Genomic DNA, 17,982 nt, shown 5'->3' with positions numbered 1-17,982 from the left:
ATTTACGGGAAAATTTCAAATAAAGCTCGAAATGCTTTCATTTTTCTTAATAAGGACGTGAAATAAATTTTATCTTAAGAATAAAAGTAAATCTTGTCTCGAATAAGACTTAAAATTGCCATTTCAGTCTCAAATAAAAACATGATATCACCAGCCAAAAGATACTTTTAGTTTTTACTTTTTTGAATCTTCTTTTTTTTTACTTTTGTTTTTCTTTTCCTTTTTCCTTTTCTTTTATTTTCTTTTTTTTCATCTCTTCCCGCCCACCTCAGTCGGAGGGCGACCCTCGCCCGCCATTTTTTTCGTCTTTTACTTTTTTGAATCTTCTTTCCTTTTTTCCTTTTTCCTTTTTTTCCATTTCCTTTTCTTTTTTTTCCTCTCTTCTCACCCAACTTAGGCGGAGGCCGCCCTCGCCTTGGCAGGCGAGGGTCGCCATTGCCCGCCCAGCCCAGGTGAGGCGACCACCCTCGCCCGAAGCCGACAAGGGCGACCCTTGCCTAAGGGCGGCGGCACCAACCAAGCGCGATGACAGCTGGGGAGGGAAGAAGAAAAAAGGAAAAAAAAAAACAAAAAGAAAAGAAAGTAAAAAAATCAAAAAAATATACTTATAATTTTTTTTACTAAAATTCACCTTTTTTGATGACAAAATAGTCACCGGCCAGCCAATGGTCCTTATTTGAGACGATTTGGCGACTTCAGTCCCTTATTTAAGATAACGTTCACTCCAGGCTCTTATTTGTGAAAATGATGGTACTTCAAGTCTTTATTTGAAATTTTTTAATATTTACGGCTGCAAATTCGCAGCTAACATAACTAGATCAAATGCTTTTTAGTTGCGATATTCGATTTTATCATTTTTATTGCAATATAAATTGAAAGATATAATCATATATTCAATAGATATTCGCTTTTGAACGTGTTATTATATTAATTCGCTTTTATGCTTTCCGTTTAATTTTACACGTTGGTGATGGCTTTTTCGTTAGTCTTTTTAGGCAATGACTTGAGTGGGGACCACATAGTGCATTTATAAAGAGTCAAAGTCATGACTATTTTGATCAAAAAGAAAGTCATGACTAATTTCGTGAAAAAATAAGGTTAAATGTTTTTAGGATTTCTTTTGCTGAAATTTTTTATGTAGAAAATAAAGAATTATCTCGTTAATAGTCATTGCATTAAATGCACTTATTCTATAGGATAAAAGGTACCAAAAATCCAAATTATGCCCACCGGACACATTTACTTGTATGATTATTAACCATAAATTTTTACCTACGTTACATAAACTTTAGTGTGATACAAAAAATCATAAACTTATATGTGATATATTTATGTAATGCCATAAAAAACCTCAAACTTAGACCCATGTTACACATTTACTTTCGTCAAAATTTTTTTCCTTTTTTCTTTTTTCACTTCCTCCTTTGTCTCACCGCCGCCGTTACCCTTGCCGTCATTATCGCCACCTTCCTCACTTAGCCAAATCAAGGAAGAAAACGAAGGAGAGAGCTATTAAAAAAAGGAAAAAGAAAATTAGAAAAAAACATACAATAAATAGACATATTTTTGCTCCAAAGCATCTAGTCAGCACCGTTTGTTTTCCACCATCCATATAGGCAGCCATATAAGATTTATCCTAGCATTCGAGTAAATGCGTCGCACAAGTATAAATTTGAGGGTTTATGATGTCACAAAATAATTCAGAGTAAATATATTACAGTTAGTATAATTTGATTTTTTTTTTTTTTTTTTGGCTTTTCCCCTTTCCAAATGCGATGCATTAATCATGATCCATGCAAATATTGTCTCTAGGGGGAGTCCTACACGTCGGATGCAAGATCTCAGGACCACTCATTTGAAAATGGTCATCAAACTTTCGTGACATATTAAAGTACAAAGCATGTTGATAATTAATTTCTGGGCGTCAAATCAAATTCATTTAACCACATACGGATGTCAAAGTCAAATCACTGACATTGGCGGTTCTTTTTGTATAGGAAGACCGACCGCTTCACGTGGACCGAGCTATTGAACGAGTGAAGCATTAAGCTACTGGCTTTTGTTGTGTCCCAGGTTACTTTGCAAAATCATTATAGTAAATCTATTGATCACTTATTAAATTCACTAAGTAACTCTACACACGGAATTATTTTTTTCTATATCGGGACTTATTATTAATAACATGGATAAGATACGTGTAGACCTTTACTTTCCTTTAGAAAAAAAAGGTATTAGCTATATAAATAGATTACTGACTAGATTACAGTTAAAGCTGCTTTTCTTTCCAAGTGAAAATTTGGAAATTGCGTCGAGAAGCAGATGCAATCACGGGGAGTGGCCAAAGGTTGGGCTCAATGTGCTATCAAGGCCTACCCGTACATAATGCCTAAAGAAAAATTAATATCAACTCTTTTTATTAGACTCGAATTACTTACATTTTCAATTTGAAAAATTTTCCGGTTCGCCATTGGAAATGACACCTACGATAATGATGTAAATAAATTTATTATGTAAACGAAGTTATTATTTATACAAAGAAGCTACCATTTTTTTGTTAAGTCTATATTTCCTTTTTACGATGAAACTTAACAGTCAATAGTAGTTTTCATTGATAACGGCTAGGTACATAATACCTCTTCATACAAAAAGCATGATAATTTCTCAACAATAGACGTGAGATGCAATCAGGTGTGATAATCTATTCATTAAAAAAAGGTCGCATCGTCTTTCTGGTGATCGTGCTAATTAGGGCATATTTGGTAACTGGCCAAACAATACCCGATTCTATTATTTTGTTCCTGCGAATAAAAAAAGAACAGAAATCCGTTTGACAAATATTTTTTTCTAGTTTTGGAACAAAATCAAGAATTAAGAAAAGTTCATCCTTAATTCCGGGATCAAGAATAAAAAATGGAAGAGAAACATTTTTTTCTTTTTTTTCTTTCTTGGCCTATGGCCGGCGACCGGCCATAGGCTACGGTTGGACCCTCGCGGCTTGGACGAGGGTCACCCTTGCCAGACCCTCCCTAGACCTAGCGAGGGCTGGAAGAGGCCGGCGAGGGCCGCCCTCGCTGCTCGTGGCTTGGGCGAAGGCAACGACGAGGGTCCGGCCCTTGCCTAGGCCACAAGGGCCACAACACCCTCGCCGACCGACTACTCGACCATGTGCCAAGGAAGGAGAAGAAGAAAAAAAAAGAAAAAAGAAAGAAATATTAAAAATTTTAAAATATTATTAATAAAAAGAAAATTTGTGCAATTACCAAATGTATTTTTGGTTTTTTTCTATTCCAAAAATAGAAATTTTGGACAGTTATCAAATGTTTTTAAATGCTCAGAAATTATTTCCGAGAATAGAATAAAAAAAATCATTTCAGTGTAGAAATTATTTTCGGAAACAGAATGGTTATCAAACGCACTTTTAGCGACTAATTTGTATTATAGGCATTTATTATCTCTCATGGAGAAAATTGCTGCTTTGGATATGCTAAATTGCTAAGGTAGTTGGGTATGATAACATGTTTGTTAATCTCGAATTTTCCTAATTTAATTAATTAATCTTAGTTGGGAAAATGGCACGAACAGTTTCTGAACTTTGGCATAATGCGCAATTTGGTCCCTGAACTTTTAATTTGTTCAACATAATTCATGAACTTTAATCCAATGTGCAATGTGGTCCCCGAACTTTTAATTTATTCAATATTATTATGAACTTTTTGATACGTGTTCGATTCGATATCTGAACTTTAATTAGGATATTCCTAATGCTAGGCACCTATTTTTTTATTATTTCATTTGTTCACAATAAAAGAAAGATTTTCCTTTTTTTGGGTCTGAACAATAAAGGACGATTTGAGGTGGCGAGATCTCAGCGGGAGTGACGCAATCACGAAACCTTCCCGGAGTTTCTCTCCTTTGTTGCAGAGCAGTTTCGCCCGAAAGATTTGGGCTGCTCGACACGTGGCCGGAGATCACGCGCCACGTCGGCTGCGGCGGTGTCCGAAAGCGTGGCGGGCGGTCACGCACTTCGCGCGCTCTTCATGTGGGGAGGATTGGGATCCAACGCTGGGCTAATCTCACTCCGCAATCAATGAATCTGTGCCTCTTATATCTCTTTTCTGTTACGCATTCCCCAAGCAATCTCTCTCTCTGGAGCTGCCTCCTGCTGCTGCTCTGCTTCTAGCTCTTCGCTCTCCGGCTGAAGACCTTCTCCCCATGGAGACCCTGCGCTTCGCTCGGGGAATCCCGTGTCGAACGACGCCCGTGCGGGCCGGCGCTGGCGGCGCCGGTGCGGCCGGTCAGGCGCGGTTCGTTCCGCTCCGGAGGAAGGGCGCCGGAGCCGGCTCGACCGTGCTGAGGAGATCGGCGAGCGGCGGGCGCGGCGGCGGCGGTTTCGGTGGCTCGCCGTCGAAGGACGAGTTCGCGGTGGAAGATGAGGAGCGGGAATCCGAGGGTGGGCTGGTGTTGGGTACGGAGAGGGACGCCTCTGGCTCTGTCGTTGGGTTCAACCTCGTTCCCCAGTCACGGCCTGGTAAAGCGCGCGGGGGCATTTGGGTGTCTCGATTTAGGAGGATCTTTTTGCTTGCTCTCTCGGTGGATGTTTTTTTTTCCCGGTGGGATAACTAGGAGGATTCCGATACGTGGTCTGTTAATGGTGAATCGTGTTGACTGGTTTACTTGCTAAAATGATGTGGTGGGTGGGTATCATTGCATCACCCCTCGTCCTTCTTCTCTTCTCCGAAGGTGCTTACTCGGTTCACCGAGGTTGTTCTACTCAGTGAAGCTATTCATCTACATACATAATGTTCCACTTGGCGGTGGTAGCATTGATTGTCACCTCCCCACAATGTTAGTTATAAAGAGAAAACAGACTGGCCTGAGATCGGAGACATGTTCTTTTTTTTCATTGACGCTGGGCATTGGGATAGACAAGTCGGAACTTGCTTCCCCAATTTACGTTGCGATGCCCTTTGGCTTATTTGCTGGGACCTATTGAATTTGGGACGGTGATGATTTTGCGGATGCTTGGCATTCTGATCTTTCTTGCCCCTCTTAGTTGCTTATTCTTTCACAGTTTTGTCGATGAGTGATAGTACTCCAGTACTAGCTTTTGTAGGCTGAAAAAAACTTTAAAAAAAAAGAACAGAGTTTCAAGGGTGAGCACAAACCATTGTATATGCTCTGTTTGTCACTGCCTACAGCTTGTCCTGTACCCTTCTATCAACTAGATATGTAGAAAATGAATTCATAAATCCACTACTTGAGTAGCAGCTATGGTTTTCACATTGTTACACGGCAGCACACCTGGCTCCACCTATGGACTTAACAATGTAATGTTACATGTTTCAGAGTATCTTGATCTGTTGAATGAGTTCTGCGATCAATTATGAGAAAAGGAGTTGTATAGGCATGACGCCAACCTTCTCTGTGATATCCCAATATGGTTGCTTCCAGATGAGAACTTCGCCAAATTTTTGCATTGCATATTCTTGAGTTGTTTGTATTTTCTTGAATGTGGTGAAATGGTGGTTATCATTCTCATATTCGATGTGTTATGTAGATTATGTGGAAGTTGCTAGTGCTGAGGAAGAAAAAAGCACTGGTGAAATAGAAGAGACTGAGGAAACAGAAGGCGAAGAGGAAGCCAAAACCAAAGTATCTTACAACATCGTTTTTGTGACTGCTGAAGCGTCTCCCTATTCTAAGACAGGGGGCTTGGGAGATGTATGTGGTTCATTACCAATAGCCCTAGCTGCTCGGGGACACCGTGTTATGGTTGTCACTCCCAGGTACCTAAATGGAACTGCTGCAGATGAAACATATGCCAGTGCTCTCGATTTGGATAGCAGCATTAAAATCTATTGTTTCGGTGGAGTTCAAGAGGTTTCCTTCTTCCACGAGTACAGAAAAGGTGTTGACTGGGTACGAATTGTCTTAATGCTATTCATGATGTAATTCCAGGATCCACGACTTGTAGATAACTTGAAACTATTCTTTTCAGAAGCCAAGTTAGCACGTTCTGTAAAGTTTTAATACAGTTAGTATTCAGTTGGAACCTTTGTTTCGGTGTTGAGTTGTCATGCAACTTCTCAGGTATTCGTGGATCACCCATCGTACCACCGTCCTGGAAATCCATATGGAGATAGTTATGGTGCTTTTGGCGATAATCAGGTTATAGCATTTGAAATTCCTCTTGCTTATTGCTGCTTTTTGAGAGTTTATATTAAGATCAGCGTTTAACTTGCTTCCTTAAAATATGGCAATGACAAATTCTTCTCCCGCTGGTTTTACAGTTTCGGTTCACTTTACTTTGCCATGCAGCATGTGAAGCCCCATTAGTTCTTCCCCTGGGAGGTTTCACATATGGGGAAAACTGTCTGTTTCTAGTCAACGACTGGCATGCCAGCCTTGTGCCAGTGTAAGTCATCCCCTTTTCTTTTCAGGAACCGGACAGATGATCACCTTAGATTATGATGCCTTGATGTTGCTTCTTTTTCTACTTTATCAGTCCTGTCTTTGCTTGTGATCTTATTATCAGATGCAGTTTCTTTTATTGCAGTTCCTAAAAGCAGGATCATAATTCTTATAAGATGATGAGATGGCAATAGTGTATGATTTGGCTTAGACCAAAAATGAATTGAGAAGTTGCATGATAATGGATAATGACTTTGGACTATATATGTTTCTTCAGTCTATGGTTGATATGCATAATTTGCATGCGGAAAGTAAAGGATACCATTGCTCACTTGCTTGAGGAGCTTTGTTTGACTGTGTGCCGACACAATAAAATATTTATTTGTGTTGTTACGCATGATAGACTGTCTTTTGGTACAGACTCTTGGCAGCCAAATACCGTCCATTTGGAGTTTATAATGATGCTCGTAGTGTTCTCGTAATCCATAACCTTGCACATCAGGTAAATGCTTTGTGATGTTTTTTTCAAATGGTATATCTTATTTGAGAAAACCATGAAGAAATGTAGCTCATCTCTAGGTGAAGAAACTAAGGGTTGTTTATAAACTCTCACCACTGACCAACTTTACACGAACAGTCAAAGTTTTTCTGATTATATTTCAAAAATAAGGTACACTTATGAAACATGGTCCCTTATGCATGATCTCGCAGGATGACATGACCTTTATGGAGAAATAACAATAAAACGATAACCTTTTAAGGGATATAGGGCAATGTTTTTGGGGATCTTTTTCTTCTAAAATTTTTCTGGGTGTAGCCCAAGAAGTTGATGGTGGGATTTCGTTGTTCCAGCTCTGTGAAGGTTTATAAACCACTCTCTGATAAATTTATTTGCATCGGATGATTAAATTCAACACCAAACATGCTATTAAAGTTTTGAAGCTATGTTTGTCTTATTCGAGCAATCTTGGAAGTTTGCAAGTGTCCCAAGAGAGAACTAAGAATGTGGAAGAGGTTTTTTTCTTATTTATATTTTCATTGTTTTTATAGCACCCCTGCTAGCTCTGGAGTGCTTGACTACCAGGCAGGAGAGTACATAATGGTATTTGCGCACACTTGACCAAGGCTATCTATGGTATTGTGTCTGTTTTATGGAGGAGAGATAGATCAAACTTGACCACTAGGAATAGAGCATATCATTCTGGATGCACACACTTTGAGGGCAACACAAAGGGTTATGTACATAATACAGTGGTAATTAAGACATTCGTCGTTAACAAATACTATGGGATCTTTTAATTCCGACGCATTTGTTTGTTTCTCATATGCATGATGCAATTTATAAGCGATAAAGTTAATACTAGCTGAACTAACGAACTAAACTATCTTCAATATATAGGGTGTGGAAGCTGCAGCGACGTATAACAATCTGGGACTCCCTCCTCAATGGTACAAAGCACTTGAATGGGTGTTTCCTACATGGGCAAGAACACATGCTCTTGATACTGGGGAAGCTGTCAATGTCTTAAAGGGTGCGATTGTGACAGCCGATCGTATACTTACAGTTAGCAAGGTTATAATTGTCATATCCGTATCTGTACCCGAGACTGTCTCCTTTGACATGCCTCTATCTAGCTCAGAGTTTTTTTTTGTTATATTTTGAGTTTTTGAAGCCGGTCATAGAGCAGCAAAAATTATCTTATGACGCTCTGGTGAAACAGTGTCACTTGAAAAGAGATAATGATATATCATGTTCACATTTCCAAGTCCTGACCACCATGGCATCTTTATTCCCGCTAACACATCTCTGTTCTATTTTATAGCATCTTAAGCGCAATTCATTTGCCTTTTATGTCTTTCATCATCACGCAGTTCATTTTTCTTCCTTGCAATTGCAGGGTTATTCCTGGGAGATAACAACCACTGAAGGCGGATATGGTCTCAATGAATTGTTAAGCAGTCGAAAATTTGTTCTAAGTGGTGCGTAAGCTTGTATTCAAAGTTATATATTATTCTTAATGAGTAAACTGTCTTTTAGTTACTAGATGTAGGAACTGCACTGTGGTGTGATTCACTTAATTTTAAGATGTTCACTTCCAGTTTAGTAGTTACTTAGAAATTGATCCTGAACCATCAATGATTTTAGCTAGCATTTTAAATGTTATTCTGTGCATATTTGATAAATTAGCCTGTTACTAAAATATTTTAGTTCCCTTCTCTGTTGCTTTTCTTAGCATCCTTGCATTGAAATATTTCTTGAGATTTTGATACTAATTTTGACAGGTATTACCAATGGCATTGATATTACTGAGTGGGACCCTTCTACGGATGAGCATATTGCTTCCCATTACTCTGTCAGTGATCTTTCTGGAAAGGTGATATAGCCTCTCAATTTGTGACTTGGGTATTCTGTTACACTGTTATGTTAACCAGCTATTTCATGAACTCCAGGTGCAATGCAAGATAGCTTTGCAGAAAGAACTTGGTCTTCCTATTTTGCCAGACTGCCCAATGGTAATATGAAGTTGCTTACTATGTGGTTCTGGTGGCAATATATCAGTTCTAATTGCACATTAAACTTTGTAGATTGGGTTTATTGGTAGACTGGACTACCAGAAAGGGATTGACCTAATTTTTTCGGCAATTCCAGAGCTTATGGAAGATGATATCCAATTCGTAAGTGAGTTCGCTTCTTCCTGGAATTCCCCTTGAAAGTTTCTGCTTTTGTCTGGCTTTCTATGATACACGGATCATCCCCTTAATTCTCCTTTTTTTGTTCTTTACTTGTAGTAGCAATCTTTTCTTTCAGTTGTTCTTATCTTTCTTGACAGTGCTTCAGGTACATGGTTGTGTGCATAACTCTATTTCCTCGGCTCCCCAAGGATCTAAACTGAATCCCTAGTTATCGCTTCAAATTGTTTAAATCTTCTTATGCAGCACCTATACTATACCGGTTGTTTCATTGCATTTTTTATCCAACCCAATTTAGCAGTTGTCTAATCTATGAAGGTTATGCTTGGGTCTGGAGATCCACGTTTTGAAGAATCGATGAGAGCAGCAGAGTCAACCTACAAAGAGAAGTTCCGGGGCTGGGTGGGATTCAATGTTCCAATTTCTCATGAGATAACGGCAGGGTAATTTAATTTGAGTTTTGCAGTTCAGTATCCTCTCTATCAGGAGCGGCAACTCATTTTAGTCAATGAATGAACAGCTGTGACATTTTACTGATGCCATCAAGATTTGAACCATGTGGGCTAAATCAGCTGTATGCCATGAGATATGGAACTGTACCAGTGGTACATGCCACCGGAGGACTTAGAGTGAGTTCAGGCTTATGCGGAACTCCAAAGCAACTCTTCATTATGTGATTCCGTATTACTCAGCCGTTCCTGTTTTCTTATCCTCAGGACACAGTACAGAGCTTTAGCCCATATGCTAATGAAGGTAGCTGCGAGGGTACTGGGTATGTGGTTATTGCAACTCTCTTCCTAATGACAGTTACTTCACAAGAGATGCTTTGCATATAATCAGATTACCATCTCAAAAATAACGGGATAAGGATACTAGGAGTCCCTTAACTTTTTACGGCGCTCACTTGAGCGCCATAATTTTTTTGGCTCACTTGAGTGTCAAAAATTTGAAAAAATGATCACTTGAGTGTCAAATGCCATTTGGCAGTCGGAAAATCTGATGTGGTTTTGCCGGAGTTTGACGTAGACAATATTTTAATATTTTTTTTGAATTTTTGAATTTTTTTATTATTAATTTTTTTATTTTTGCAAATTTTTTTTTCAATGCCGGCGACCCTCGCTGGCTGTGAAGGCCTCCCCCAGATTGGGCGAGGGCCACCATGCCCTTGGCCATGAAGGCCCTGGGTGAGGCTGTCACGGCCTCGCTGGCGGCGGGCGAGGCCGCGAAGGCCGTCTAGCCGGCCGCAGGCGAGGCAGCCTTGCCAGATCTGGCGAAAGCCGTCATCGCCGCGGGCGAGGCCTTCGCCACCTCGCCTACGCCGGCGAGGCCACGATGGCCTCGCCAAGGGCTTTTGCGGCCGCGGGCGTGGCCGCCTCGCCGGATCTGGCGAGAGCCTTCGCCGCAGCGCTCGCGGCCGGTGAGGCCGCGATGGCCTCGCCAAGGGCGTTCGCGGCCGCGGGCAAGGCGACCTCGCCGGATTTGGCGAGAGCCTTCGCGGCCGCAGGCGAGGCGGCCGCTGGCGAGGGTCACCGGCGACCCTCGCCAACCTTGAAAAAAAAAAGAAAAATAAGAAAGAAAAAGAAAAATTAAAAAAAATCAATAAAATAACATTAAAAAAATCCACGTTGGATGAAAAAAAAATTAATTAAAAAATCCACATCAGCTCATTTGTCGGAAATGGCACTCAAGTGATCTATTTTCGCCGGAAGTGGCACTCAAATGATCTATTTTACTCCGATGTGACATTCAAGTGAGCCAAAAAAAAGTTATGGCACTCGAGTGAGCGCCGTACGAAAGTTATAGCACTTTTAGTGTCTTTATCCCCGAAAATAACACAGCTCAACTTTTATGGGTTCACGCCTTTCTCTTTTTTACGAAGTGCTTGGTAGTATAGAAGTTTTGTTCTTTAATCATCATAAGAATTATTCCTTCTTTAATGACATATGATTATGATGGATTGCCAGATGGACCTTTTCTCCACTAACAAAAGAGAGCATGTTGGCGGTAAGTTTGCCAAGACTTCCTATCCATTGATAATTGTCGTTTGGCTTACTAAATAGCATGATATAGCTTGATCTAAATGCAAGAAAACTTAGTCCGCTTTAGCATCTTTATTTCGCCAGACATCACGATTTAGAAGTGTGGCAAAATGATTTTATATCAAGGATTAAATTCAACATGGCTGCTGATTGGTGCACTGGACCATTTTTTAGTGTCATCTCCAATGGAAACTGTAATAATATGTCTAGAGAGCATTTTGCTTTAATTGCGAAAATGCGAGTTTACAGGATGCTGTATCACCAAGTCATATTTCACTTGATAAATAAGCATGACCGCTTTTTTTTTTTGGTAAGGTAAGCATGACCGCTTTGATCTTTCCCTTGTTCCACACTCTTCGGTCCTTTTCCTTACGGTCCCTCGTGTTGAGGGGCGTAATGGATTGTGAGGTAACCGTGAAGCGGCTATCTGCTGCAGGCCCTGAGAGTTGCCATTAGGACATACAGAGAACACAAAACTTCTTGGGGGCGACTGATGAAGAGAGGTATGGCAAAGGACTTAACGTGGGAGAAGGCGGCAATGCAGTACGAGGATGTCTTTAAGTGGGCCTTCACAGATCCGCCTTATGTCGGGTGAGGCGGTATGATGCAGAGGACATGGAAAACCAGGAGAAAAACAGAGTTTGGGAGCTGCAAATTTTCAGCATGTCAAGGACCTGATCTTTGCGCAAGCAGCTCAAAAAAATGGGACAACTTTCCCTGCCCACTTCCCTGTTGGGCATGAGTCTTTCGCCTCACTTCCGGATGATCCATTCTTTGTTGTTTAGTCAGTACAGCTGTTCTGAATCTTACTAAAATTCACCGTAAGTTACTTGTCCCTGTCGTTATCTAAATGAAAAAAAAAATGTGGTAAAGAGCTTGCCACGTCATTTTGTAAGCTACTTTTACTGTAATTTCCTTGTAATTAAGGAGCAACGTTCTCGTTAGATGTTTTATTGCGTGTCTTGGTGATTTTGTCATCCTTTTGGGGACGCTAGAATGACGAATTGTGCCCATTTTTGACACAATCGTGATTCCTGCTGCAATATTGGGAAATGGCGATCGCACAACATAAACTCGTTGACGCTTAGCCATAAAATGGTATTCCATTTAATAAATAGGTATCGTCGGAAAGGGGGTAAGAACAACATTGGTGCCAAAACTTGTGTACGGAGGTCATTTTGGTGTCAAAAGTTTCAATTGGATCACTTAACTGCTAAAAGTTGTGAAAAACGATAACTTAAGTGCCACTTTGCCGGAAATCCGACGCGGCATTTTTTTATTAATTTCTCAAGCTGATGTGGCTCGCCGGAGGCTGATGTGGCATTGTTTTTTCCTTTCTTTTCTTTTTTTTTCTTTTCTTTCTTCTTATTTCCGATGGCCGGCGTCCGGCCACCGACCACCGGCCATGGTAGAAGAAGAAGAAGACATAAATGAAAAAAGAAAAGAAAGAAAAGAAAAAAGAAAAAAGAAAAGAAAGAAAAGAAAAAAGAAAAAAGAAAAAAGAAAAGAAAGAAAAAAAATCAGAAAAAAATATTTAAAAAATTGAATTATACACATGGAAATGCCACGTGTCATTAAAATTTAAATATAAAAGCCACGTATTAAATTTGATCGAAATTTCTCGCCGTTGGCACTTAAGTGATCGTTTTTTCTCCGATTTGGCACTTAAGTGATCGCCGGCGTAAACTTTTGGCACTTAAGTGATCCAAATGAAACTTTTGGCACCAAAGTGGCCTCCGTACACATGTTTTGGCACCAATGCCGTTCTTCCTCCCGTCGGAAAGTATAGAGAAACGGATTCTAAAGCTGTGCCTTGCCAAAGTACGGTGAAAGAGATTCCAACAAGATCCATTATTTGGTTTAGTCGGTGTAGATTGTTACAAGAACTTTGGCAGGATACAGCTTTAAAATCTTTTTCACTATACTTACCAAATAGATCTATTTAATAATGTCCATCACTAAAGCCCGATATATTAAATGAGATCAATTGATTAATGTCCATTTGGCATAGACTTCGAAGTATCGGGGGGAGGGCTAAGGCTTGTTTAAGAAAATAAAATGTTCTGGTCATAAGTTTGGTGGATCTTGTTCATGACGTCACTTAACGGGTAGTGGTCGACAACTTTAGATTACGATAAAGCGGTGAAAGCTGGTTGAAGAGATTTAATCGGGAGATTTTTTTACTTGCCGGTGAATTGAAGGAGAATATGAACAATCTCATCGTTATTCTTTAAATTATAACTCAGAAAAGAAGACAAATAATGTTTTAAATCCAGCTAGCAAGTGACGTGAATTTATTGATAGGGTGGAATACAACTTTAAGTGTTTGCTCGCGAGCGATCCTGACAAATGAAGCTATGGAGGATTGAAAAGATTCCAAAGAGCGAAACGCGAGGAAATGAGGCTTTTATGAGCTGAAAATGTTTGTGAAAGAGAGAGAGAGCGCTCTTTTCTTTTCAGTAGGAGGAGACTAAAACGAAGTAAAAACACTCTTTTGCTGTAAAGTCTTGTTGATACCTTTTTGCAATGTCTGAGTTAAAAAGGGTTCTAGTCGTGAGCTTGGCGGATCTTGTCCACGACGTCACTCGACGGCCGGTGGTCCACAGCTTCAGATTACAACAAAGCAGTGAAGGTTGGTTGGAGAGATTTAATCCGGAGATCTTTTTGACTTGCCGGTGAAGTGAGGGAGACCATGAACAATTTCACCGTTATTCTTCAAGATGCATTTCGAAAAAGAAGACAATAAATAGTGCTTTAACTCTAGTTAGCAAGTGACGTAAATTTATTGCTAAGATGAAATAGTCACGTTGAACAATCAACGTTCCAAGTCAACAGGGCCAAATTTAGGATTCAACTTAAAGCCGGCGATTCTTTACGAGACAAGAAGAAAGTTCGGCTCAGAATCGTCACTCAAGTTGAAGTCGGTGCTTTTTTTTTTTTTGTTTGGAATTAGTCCGCGAAATTTGCACGAAATATGAAGAGGGGCATTCAGTCCAAATGAATGAAAAAAAAGAAATCTAATGGTTTCTTTTTCCCTAATGAAAATTGCCAAAATTAGCATGAAGTTACAACAGAGGAGCAAATCACGATTATAGGAGAGTCTCTCCCCTTTGCTTCTTCCCTTCGTTGTCCGATCGCATCATTCTTTCTTCTTCCTTCTGCCAACCCTGCAAATACCTCGGACAGTTAGAGAGAGAGAGAGAGAAAACGGACAGATTCTCTCTCATCATCCCTTAGGACAAGGAAAAGCCGCCGGCAGCAATTCCTTCCTCCGACGTCGGAATCTTGATGAAACCTCGGTGAAACCCGCCGCCGATGATCCCTCCCGACCCCAACCTCATCTTCTACGTCTGCGTCGCCCGGGGCGCCTCCCCGATCCTCGCCGAGTTCGCCGCCGACCCCGATCTCCGGCCCCTCGCCCGCCAATGCCTCCTCCGCGCTCCGCCCCACCACTCCGCCTTCTCCCACACCGCCCGCCGCCGCTCCTACACCTTCCTCATCGCCGGCCCCCTCGCCTACTTCGCCGTGTCCGACGCCTCCCTCGAGAGGCCCGAGGTCCTCCGGTTCCTGGGTCGCCTCCGCTCCTCCTTCGAGGGCGCGGTGGGGCGCGAGGCGGCGGGACGCCCCGACGAGTTGGGCTCGTACTGCTTCCAGCCCCAGTTCGATAGGATCCTCCGGGAGCTGTTGCGGCCGGCCGGCGGCGACGCGTTCGATTCGCCGCCGCCCGGATCGATGACCACGAGCGCGGAGAGCAGTAGGAACGCCAGCCTCGACGGAGGGGGAGCCTCCATGGCTCCGCTGCTGGGCAGCCCGGGGAAGGGGCTCAAGAAGAAGAAGAGGTTGAACAGCGAATCGGCGGCCAACGGCGACGCCAAGGACCTTCATTTCGAGAACAAGGTGGACGTTTGCGACGAGGCGAACGGGCTGTGCAGGGATTTCCCCGCCTCGATACAGAAGGGCGGCGTTCATGCGGGGGAGAGGCAGAGGGCCAAGCAAGTCTGGAAGAAGCATGTGTGGGTCGTGCTGTCGATCGATCTGTTCGTGTGCGTCGTCCTGTTCGGGGTGTGGTTGTGGGTTTGCAGGGGATTTCAGTGCATCGAAGGCTGAAACTGAAGATCCAAGGTTGTCCTGTTTGTCGTCGCGCTTATTTTCGATTGCTAATTATATACTCCGGAAGGAATTTGTCTATACCAAATGAGGGGAGATGGAAGAGGGTGGCGCCCGTTGTCTCTTGGAGTGTGCGCATTTCAGCTGTCAATTGTAAATCTCTTGTCTTTTATCTATGAAACTCTTTGATGTCGGATGAGTTCTTCAGAAATTATACATATCTGGATGTTGTATAGTTGAAAGTTGATCACAAAACCTTTTGAGAAGCAGTGCATTGCCAAATGGGTTCGAATACCCGAGATAGAAATCTTGCAGTCATGATTTGTTTCTGGGTCTCTCCAAGTTGAGTTTTTTTGTCCTTTTGATGATCTAAGATCGAATTGTTCTTGCGTTGACCCAACTGCATTACCTGTTTTGCTCTCTTCCTTCCTTTTGTTTTGACTGAAGTTGATTGGTAATTATTAGAGTAACGTATAAATCTTGGATGCAATGACTAGATGCATGTTCAGATGTTCTCTACAGCTAGACTTTATTGATGTCTTGTGCATTGCTGGTGCCCGGAGGAAATTTTGTTGATAGTTTGTCACAGTTTTGCACAGAGAAGCAAAGTCTTAAAACTTTCCAGCACTATGTAAGCTGGATGGTTGCCCTTTTTGCCTTTTCTTCTATTCTGGGTTTCGGGGGCCACGCACTGGAGTGGATTCTTGATTTTGCTCCTCCTCCAAGGAAGAGTGGCCATGTTTGTGCTGTATTTGCTCGGTCCACCAGGGTTGGCCATCTTTTTTTTCCCTTGTTAGATCGGGCGAACCTTACAGAAGACTCGGCACTTAAAAGGGTGTAGGTGTTTTGAGCTCTCTCGCAGATGCCGGGTTTAAATCAAGGTCTTTCGCGTAGAGCGAGCATTGGCTTTGCAAGTGCATGTTCAATGGTTCTTTACAGCTAGACTATAATTGATGTCAAGAGTGATAAAGAAACAGAGAGCAAGTGCACAAGTCTCAGCAGGCCAACACCCAAAACTAGCCCAAGACTGGTGGGACTTACGAAATCTGATTCGACCTAGAGAGAAACTGAAGGGAATCGAAATGAAGCTATTGCTGGACGGGTACTTATACAATCCAATGCCTTTGCTGTCACGATTCAGGTTTAAAGAAGGGCATCACTTGACAGATGATTCGGAGAACCATAAAGCTTAGGAGCGACAACTTCAAGATGATGACGTGTTTGTAGGGAAGAAGAAGTAGGCCTGCTTGGTATTCAGATGAAGAAGAGGATAGGGAGAAAGTGAAGAGAAAAATCAGAGGAGATAGATGGATCCTGAGACAGCCAGTGGAGTCGTTCCACGTCAGCCTCCACGCTCACTCCCACCTTATCCCATTTTGAACCACTTATCACTCCTTGCCCGAATCTAAAAACCATCTCTCTGAATCCGAGCAATCACAAACCTTCGTCTGAACAGAGCAGCAGCCATGTCTCTCACCATCCCCACCAATCTCTCCAAGCCCATCGCTACCCCGAAGCTCAACCCCTCCAGATCAATCAGGCCGACCGCCACCCTCATAAGATGCTCCTCCTCCTCCTCCTCCCCTGACCAGGCCTCCGCCTCCGCTGCTTCCCCCCTCCAGGCCTTCTCCGCCGCGCTCGCCCTCTCGTCCATCCTCCTCTCGGCGCCGCAGCCGGCTGCCGCCGACATCGCGGGGCTGACCCCGTGCAAGGAGTCGAAGCAGTTCGCGAAGCGGGAGAAGCAGCAGCTCAGGAAGCTGGAGTCGTCGCTGAAGCTGTACGCCCCCGACAGCGCCCCGGCCCTGGCCATCAAGGCCACCATGGAGAAGACGAAGCGGCGGTTCGACAACTACGGCAAGCAGGGGCTGCTCTGCGGCACCGACGGGCTCCCCCACTTGATCGTGAGCGGGGACCGGAGGCACTGGGGCGAGTTCATCACCCCGGGCATCCTCTTCCTCTACATCGCCGGGTGGATCGGGTGGGTCGGCCGGAGCTACCTGATCGCCATCCGCGGCGAGAAGAAGCCCACCGAGAAGGAGATCATCATCGACGTCCCCCTGGCCTCCCGCCTCGTCTTCCGTGGCTTCAGCTGGCCCGTCGCCGCCTACAGAGAGTTCGTCAACGGCGAACTCGTGACCAAGGACGTCTAATCTAAACTCCCCCGATATAAGGTAAAATGTACCAAGCATCACTTTAGCCCATTCTTCCGCAACTGACTGAGGTTTGGCGCTGAGTGCTGATCGATGTCTGTCTTGTGTATGCGACTCGTTGAGCGCAGGCGACTTTGGAGGATACAAAGCTGGTGGGAGTGGAAAGCATGGATCCCCCCGGTATCTGTCTTGTATGAATGAATGCAGATCGAAACATTAGTTTAATGTTTGTCATTGGATTGCACCTTGGTCCATATATCTTCTGCCCTTCTGTTTCTTTGGTTGACCTTCTTCTGCTTCTTCCTCTTTTCCTTTTTTTTTAGGGTTCTTTTGTAAATTTTGAGGGGTGGATGGAGATATGACTTATTCTGATAGATGTATGTAGCATTTTGGTGAAGTTCATGCATTCACATAACACGGCGTGGATGGCTTCTTCCGAACAATAGATGCATAGCGAGAAATGACTGGACTTTGTCACGAAATATATTCATCAAAATGCCGGAAAGTCAAAAAATAATTTCTCGTAAATAGTTTTCCTTCTAATAAACCGACCCTAATCATACGTTTGATCGCAATTAATGACT

At 42.6% G+C, this 17,982-nt stretch overlaps 3 protein-coding genes across 3 annotated transcripts; all 3 read left to right on the top strand.

Annotated features, from left to right (window-relative positions):
• Nucleotides 1-4,144: 4,144 nt before the first annotated feature.
• On the top strand, nt 4,145-11,717 carry LOC115686050 (soluble starch synthase 1, chloroplastic/amyloplastic). The gene is given in 16 exon segments (XM_030611231.2): nt 4,145-4,528; nt 5,558-5,919; nt 6,091-6,168; nt 6,291-6,415; nt 6,832-6,913; nt 7,811-7,984; nt 8,310-8,391; nt 8,695-8,786; nt 8,863-8,925; nt 8,998-9,087; nt 9,421-9,545; nt 9,623-9,722; nt 9,724-9,731; nt 9,819-9,874; nt 11,067-11,106; nt 11,578-11,717. Coding segments are annotated over 15 exon segments (1,773 nt in total). The 5' UTR covers nt 4,145-4,212; the 3' UTR covers nt 11,087-11,106; nt 11,578-11,717.
• Nucleotides 11,718-14,335: 2,618 nt separating this feature from the next.
• LOC115686051 (phytolongin Phyl2.2) lies at nt 14,336-15,459 on the top strand. The gene has a single exon (XM_030611232.2). The coding sequence runs from the start codon at nt 14,457-14,459 to the stop codon at nt 15,246-15,248; it is 792 nt and encodes a 263-aa protein (XP_030467092.1). The 5' UTR covers nt 14,336-14,456; the 3' UTR covers nt 15,249-15,459.
• Nucleotides 15,460-16,648: 1,189 nt separating this feature from the next.
• LOC115686052 (photosystem I reaction center subunit III, chloroplastic) lies at nt 16,649-17,675 on the top strand. The gene is made up of 2 exons (XM_030611233.2): nt 16,649-17,419; nt 17,527-17,675. The coding sequence occupies exon 1, from the start codon at nt 16,715-16,717 to the stop codon at nt 17,396-17,398; it is 684 nt and encodes a 227-aa protein (XP_030467093.1). The 5' UTR covers nt 16,649-16,714; the 3' UTR covers nt 17,399-17,419; nt 17,527-17,675.
• Nucleotides 17,676-17,982: the final 307 nt, after the last annotated feature.

Source organism: Syzygium oleosum, unplaced genomic scaffold (assembly GCF_021117445.2).
Source record: "Syzygium oleosum isolate NSW1041296 unplaced genomic scaffold, Sole_v2.1 Sole_v2.31, whole genome shotgun sequence".
Lineage (NCBI taxonomy): Eukaryota > Viridiplantae > Streptophyta > Magnoliopsida > Myrtales > Myrtaceae > Syzygium > Syzygium oleosum.
Note: the sequence above shows the minus strand (reverse complement) of the source record. Positions and strands in the feature narration are given on the sequence as shown.

What these genes read in the sequence shown, in the direction of transcription:
- LOC115686051 (XM_030611232.2), top strand. Translation starts at nt 14,457, where the DNA reads ATGATCCCTCCCGACCCCAACCTCATCTTCTACGTCTGCGTCGCCCGG.
- LOC115686052 (XM_030611233.2), top strand. Translation starts at nt 16,715, where the DNA reads ATGTCTCTCACCATCCCCACCAATCTCTCCAAGCCCATCGCTACCCCG.